General features: G+C 41.8%; 1 protein-coding gene across 1 annotated transcript in view; it reads left to right on the top strand.

Annotated features, from left to right (window-relative positions):
- The first annotated feature begins 4,653 nt into the window (after window positions 1-4,653).
- Window positions 4,654-7,137, top strand: part of LOC146622542 (uncharacterized) — a 318,673-nt gene continuing 316,189 nt past the window's right edge. The window contains exon 1 of the mRNA XM_085365220.1: window positions 4,654-5,052. Coding sequence (XP_085221346.1) covers window positions 4,681-5,052 — 372 coding nt within the window. The 5' untranslated portion in view covers window positions 4,654-4,680. The remainder of the gene's footprint in view (window positions 5,053-7,137) is intronic.

Genomic DNA, 7,137 nt, shown 5'->3' on the forward strand with positions numbered 1-7,137 from the left:
ACATGTTCTGAAGAAAGCGTTTGTCATGGTGGCTCACTTTTCGCAGCGTGTTTGTGCACATTAATTTAAGTTTTCAACCCGTCTTCCAGTAAAGGCGGCGGGAAACCGCGCCCTTTTATCCTTTTACGTTCTGAGTCGCTATCTGCGTTCCGGGTAATTTGACCGGAATGTCCCGGTACCAGCGACCTGACCGTTTAATCGGGGGCATTTTAGGAACCACGTGAAAGCAGGTGTGCTCAGACATTTCTAGAAAATGGCCCTGTTGAGTCACGGTGCGGGAGCTGCGGTAGTCACGCGGCCTGACTCACTCTGTCAGGTTGTTCAGGAGGAGATGAACAGACGTCATCAATGGCTTTGGTAACTAAGAAGACCTGCCCGCGGAACAGTTCATAGCAGCAACCATGCTGCTTAGCTTTCTTGTTCTATGTGGGGTCTTTCAGAGCATATAAGACGCTGCTTGCAGCTTTGTCCTGAACAGGGCCAGTTTTTGAGAGAACGCTGAGAGGACCGCCCGGGTCAGCAGATTACCTCATCCAGGGCCGGTCCAAAGTACTATGGGGCCTTAAGTAAATTTAGACTCGGGGCCCTACTTCCTTTCAGATCCCAGAAAATAATGGAAAAAAAAAAAGCTTTGGTCTTTTGGGTCAAGCCAAAAGTACCATCATTTCCAGTATAGTTACTCCCAATTTACATAAATAAATGTTTATTTCAATCCAAGCTAAAATTTCTTATAAGAGATTGATGTTATGGCAGATTACTCAGTGACATGTTTTGTAATGATAAAGTTTTGATTTGTATTTTTTCAGCACCATCTTCACCACCAGGAGAAAAAAAAATCTGCATCAACTACAAAGTAAAGCAGGTAATTTTACTCAGAGGACTTGATGTGTTAAATTTTGGAATGATATGATATTGTTTTATACAAGCTGAGTAGTGGATGGTGATACCACCTAAATATTTATACTGGTTTTGTGGTGGGTTATTTTAGTCATACAAATGCCAAATCTAAATTTTGAGAATTTTTCAGTTCGGTAAATATATTGATGAGTTCATGGTCTGTCATCTAGTGTCACCATACTATCTTTTTATTTATACAGCATGGTGATGTGATTCAGATTATTTCAATGTGGTTAAGTATTGTACTTTGTTCCATGTTGACTTATTTGTAAGTTGTATCCTCCACCTGAATTGGTAGTGAGTATTGGTTATTCAATCAGTTAATCATACAAAAACTGCGTAAATATGGTTATACACCATTCTGTCATCTTCATACTGTGAGACATATTTTCTCACAATTTTTTAGGTCACAGGTGATGAGATGGCAGTGTAAACTCTGCAAACATGAGGAGTCATCAAAAGTGTCACTACTCAAACATTATCGAGTGAAACATGGTACATTTGGTCATGGCTATTCCATACCCTGTCTTCATTTGAATTGTCCTTGCTCTTTTAAGACATGGGGTGCCTTACGCTCACACTTGTCTAGGTCTCACAGTTCGCATGAAACGGAAGAGTGTGAGGTCCTTCCAACTATTAGATGTAAAATCTGTGACTCTTTTTACCCAAACACAAAAGACTATTTTCAACATATAAATTCCCATTTGAAAAGCCATGAAACCATAGAGTGTGTTTTTGATGGTTGTGAGTTTAAGACAAACATTTGTGGGACTTATGCGACTCACAGAAGTCGAAAGCACAGATTTTGTTCATGGAAGCACTTTAAAACTAACTTGATTTCAAAGCAAACTGTCAGTACATCTAATGAAATCGTCTTACCAGCACTGGAATTAGAAGATCACGAGGACTTGGATGTCACCACTGAACTTGGTTGTGAAAGGGAAACAACAAATGAAATTTTGAAAAATATTGGTGTGCTCTTGTTAAAACTGGAAAGCATCTATAATGTTTCTGGTAAATGTGTGGATGACTTGGTAGAACAGCTCAGTTATATCTGCACATTATCACTTCAGTATATTCCAAAGTCAATAAGTGATATTCTTATTAAGAATAACTGTAATATTGATCAGTCTTTTGTCAGTGAATTGGCTGAAAAAATATGTCACTGTAGTCCTTTATGTGCAGCCCTTAGTCCTGATGGTCCCTTTGCTTCAAGATATAAGAGACAGAAATATTTCAAGGAAAACTTCTGTGTTATTGAACCAGTAGAATACTGTTTGGATCCAGAAAAGAATTCCACTTTTCAGTATGTGCCTATTCTTCAGTCCTTGCAGCTGTTACTGAGTAAAGAAGATGTTAACAGTATATTAACTAGACATTTGAACACTTCACAGTTATCCTCTTTCCACGATGGACAATATTTCAAGCAAAACCAACTTTGTGCTATTGAGGACTTAAGTATTTCCCTTGTTCTCTATGTGGATGACTTTGAAATTTGTAATCCACTTGGGACTTCAAGAAAAAAACACAAAGTCACAGCTGTGTACTGGGTACTTGCTGATATACCAACTGAACTGAGATCACAGCTAACATCAATTCAATTGGCTCTCCTGTGTAAGGCAAGTGATGTTAAAACTTTTGGCTATGAAACTGTTCTCGAGCCACTTTTAAAGGATCTCATAACATTAGAGAGAGACGGGATTTTTTGTTCACAGCTTGGTAGATATATCAGGGGCACTGTTTTTTGTGTTTGTGCTGACAATCTTGGCGCTCATTCTCTTAGTGGACTCGTGGAAAGCTTTTCTGGACATTACATCTGTAGATTTTGCCTTGGAGACCATTCAGACTTTCAGCAAAAAGAAGTTCGTTCAGGAGCTTTTCCACCAAGAACAAAAGAGAACTATGATCTACATGTCCAAACCATAAAGGAAAATTCCTCCTCGGTTCATTTTTGTGGTGTGAAGAAAGGTTGTCCATTAACGGGGAAATTAAAATATTTCCATTTTGTCACAGGGTATCCTCCAGATCTTTTGCACGACCTTTTTGAAGGCATAATTCCACTAGAATTAGCATTATGCCTTCATGTGTTTATCCGTAAACGTTACTTTTCCTTAACTGAACTCAATAACTTCATAACAGAATTTCCTTACAAATGGACCGATAAAACAGATCGCCCCCAAATCATCCCCCTAAATTTTTCCACTCGCAAAAGCATTGGTGGCAACGCACATGAAAATTGGACGTTATTGAGACTATTACCTTTTATTATTGGGGAAAAGATTCCCAAAAATGATGAAGCATGGCAAGTTCTTATGACTCTAAAAGATATAACTGAACTTGTTGTGTCCCCTAGTCACAGAGAGGAAAGTATTTGCTACTTGGACACACTTATATCTGAACATCGCAACAGGCTATTGGAGGTTTTCCCAGAGCAAAAACTAACTCCAAAACACCATTTTTTGGAGCATTATCCTGACTTGATCAGAGGATTTGGTCCATTAGTATGCCTCTGGACTATGCGCTTTGAGGGTAAACATAGTTTCTTTAAGAAGGTTGTTAAACACACAAACAGCTTCAGAAATGTACTATTGTCACTTGCCTCAAAGCACCAGATGATGATGGCATACTATTCAGATGGTAATGCATTGAAGCCATCAGTGTGTGTCACTAAAGTATCATCTCTTCCATTGGAACTGCTTGATGTAGAAATACAGCAGTGTCTCAAGGAACTTTATCCAACACAAGCCTATGTGAATTTGACCAACTCTCTGACTCATCATGGAACTAAATATGCCTCAGGAATGGTTTTGCCTCATGGATCTACTTGTGGCTTACCTGACTTTGTGGAGATTTTACAGATTGTTGTCTTAAGCAATGAATTTCTTTTCATTGTGAAGTTGCTCAACAGCTGGTATGATGAACATTTTAGGGCATTTATTCTGGATCCTTCTGGGAAAATGACCTTAATACATCCCAGAGTACTTGGTGACACTTACCCCTTAACACCATATCGTGTTGAAGGCAAGCAAATGGTGTCAATAAAACGTCACATTGTTTGTTAGTGTAAGGGGAAAGACTGAGATACCCCCTTTCTTTTTCTTTTTTCTTGTGGTTTTTATTCTGCAGATGGACTCCATTGCCTTGAAAGTAATTTTTGGACAACAGAGTGAGAAGCTTGTGCTCTCTTCAGGAATACCCAGGACTGTTGAGGAGTTGCATGAGACAGTGAGAGAGACATTTGGGCTAGTTGAGGATTTCATATTGCACTATTATGATGACTCATTTGGAGATTTCTTTACACTTCATTCTCCCAACCAAATCAAAGATAGGGGTACAGTCAAAGCTGTGGTCATTCCATCAGTAGTGCTTACATTGATTCCTCAGTGTGAAAATCCCTCAGATGTAAGTTCACTGAATGAAAGTTCAAGCTCTTCAACCTATAAAACCACAGAGGACCAAACAGATGGATCATCTCTGTCTTCAGACAACACTGTCATACTCTCCCCTCTTCAAAGTCCTCTAAAGACTACATGGCCAGATGAAATTGTCATTCCACTTTTCTCTGTGGCAACAGAGACTGTACTGAAAAATGCCAATGAAGTCTTTGTTCAAAATGGCACTGTGCTGAACAATACTTCAGTCAAGTCAGATATAATGGAAAAATTAGCTGATTATATGTACAGCTACACAGCCTACCCTACTGGCCTTCAGATTGGAGAAGTGGCAGAGGCTCTGGTCAAAAAGCACCCGTGTCTGACAGAGCCAGGCAGTCGTAATGGCTGGATGGGATGGATGTATAGTCTTAAATACAAGATGGGAAATTACAGGTCAAAGTTACGAAGTCTTGGAGTTCCAGAGGTTACTTGCAACTCACTGAAGAACAAGCACCCTGATGACAAGGCTCCAGCGAAGAACATAAAGAAGGCGCGGAAAGGAGAAGTGCTGTTTCTGCCACACTATCCAGGACAAGATGGTAAAGAACAGCAAGAGCTGGAGCGACAACAACTGATTGATGAGTGTAAGAAGAAAAACAGCACAGCCATCAAGGATTTAATGTGCAAAACCTTTGCACATAGAAGACATGATATTATCAGCCAACAGCTGAGTGTCAGCGACATCAAGGACAGATGGCCGGCGTTGTTTGACGTCTCCCAAGTAAGTGTACATTTAAAGGGATATCCACTTGTAAATAAAATTTGGTCTGTTAGATCCCCCATCATAAGAGAAGTGAGAAAAAACATGTTGCTACCATCCTAGTGATTTTGATGATCTTGCAGCAGCCAGGTTGCTTTAATTTGTCATAAGACTCTAGAATCGCTAGGAATTTGAATCAGAATAAGGAATCTGAATCAAAACCAGAATGGTTCTTATTGAAACCATTCCCAAGCCTATGGAACGATAAATAATTTCCGTTCACTTAACTTGTTTTAGGCTAAGCTAATGTAACCTGACTGAAGAATGACTGGGCTGATTGCAAAGTGCCTTTGTCTCACTTATCTAACTCTGGAGCACATAACGACAGACTAGATTTTACTGAAGAGTAAAGAGTGAAGAGTAATTTAATATTTTTATGAAACGTTGGTTACGTATTGTAACCCCAGATTCTATGAGTATAGGCGCAGCCCTTTAAGTGGGTATTCCCCTTGTGCGCGCAGCACTGAAGTATTTTATTCCACGCCCACCTGCTGTGTGGGCCTCACCCTGGTCTAGTATAAGTTATGGTGAGACCAGGAAATCGACTCTGCCGTTTTTCTTCAGCCAGCCAGAAGATGTCCAGCGAGACCATCCGTCTGTGTCCATCCTGCCAGACCGGCTACATCATGTCGTATGACCGACATGCCGTCTGCGTGGGCTGCCTCGGTCCTCACCATGCAGACCTCGCCCTCACACCTTAATCCTATTGCCGCTCCTGTTAGCTCCTCCCGCCAGAGGAAAAGCAGTGGAGGTCAGCCTTTTTCAAGGGATGCTCATCCACCCCTGGCCTTCACATGTCGGCGAGGACGCCGCTCCCAGTTGTTGGTGCGCTGCTCCTGGATCTGCCTGGCATCATCCAGGAGGCAGCTGGTGAGAAGGGACTTTCCGTCCCTCAGCCTGCTCCACCCCCCCATTGGATGATCTGGCGGGAAGGTATGGCTCTGCTCACTCTCGTTGCCCAGATCCCATCTGGCCCCAGTTCCCGGCGGTGATGACCTACCTCTCTGAGGCAGCAGCAGAGCCAGCGACGATTAGAGCGCGGTCTCTACCTAGGGCTTCACAGAGGGCTTCACAGACCGGAGTTTTCCGCCTGTTCCCCCTCTAGAGCCGAGCCTCGCTTCAGTTTTCGGCACCAAAATGACCAAGGTCGTTGGACAGCAACCGGCCCATCCCGCCAAACTTGACCAGCTGATAGCAAGGTTCACTGATCGCGCACATCAATGCACTGTTCAGTCAGCTGCAGTGACTAACAACACTGCCTTGCTAGCGTTTGTCATCTCCAGGAAGGTGGAGGAAGCAGAGCTGCCAGAGGAGCTGAAAGGCTTTCTCTGTAAAGCCACTGACGCGATTCTGAATATTTGCGCCACTTCAGTGGAGGTGTGTTCCTCTCGCATCGCTGCCTGGCAGACGATGGTTCAGAGGGCAACCTGGCTCCGCCTCTTCCCTCAAAGATTATACAATCTCACAGGGAAATAGTGCAAGCAATTCATAACATAAAATTTAGAAGCTTAGTGGAAGATAATACTTTATGTTAAGGCTTTAGTCTGCATACTGAACAACTCCACTTATATGGATTTATGTCTGGATGAGTAAATTAATATTTTGCATGTTAGAAAATAAGGTCCAGGTTGCAAAAAATGGTAGTTCCACTTAAAGATTTTTTTTTTTTTTTTTTGATTGAATCAGAATTTTGGCCTTCAGATTTTTTGTCCTTGGTTTTTTGTCCTCTCCCATCCAGGTCAGTGCAGAGTTTCATAGGATCACGACCCTGAACCTTGAACCAAAGTTCATGTCATCGTTGGACTTGTATTCATCCAAACTCCTGTCCTTGTTTCAAGCCAAGAAAGGTGCTGCTGGACAACGCCACAGAGCACAGTTAAACCTTCTGCTTCAGGTAAGGAAGATTGCATTTTCTAACCACAAAAACGTTCCAACACAGCATTGAAGAGGCCCTTCCACTAAAAACGGCTTTTCTTAGGTTTCTGTTCAATATTTTAGCTCCACAGGTGTTCTTACCTTGATGGTGGGTGTGAAAACAGGTCAACA

The sequence above is a fragment of the Diplotaxodon limnothrissa genome, linkage group LG11 (assembly GCF_057381915.1).
Source record: "Diplotaxodon limnothrissa isolate DT_005_m linkage group LG11, D_limnothrissa_male_GT1.1, whole genome shotgun sequence".
Classification (NCBI taxonomy): Eukaryota; Metazoa; Chordata; class Actinopteri; order Cichliformes; family Cichlidae; genus Diplotaxodon; species Diplotaxodon limnothrissa.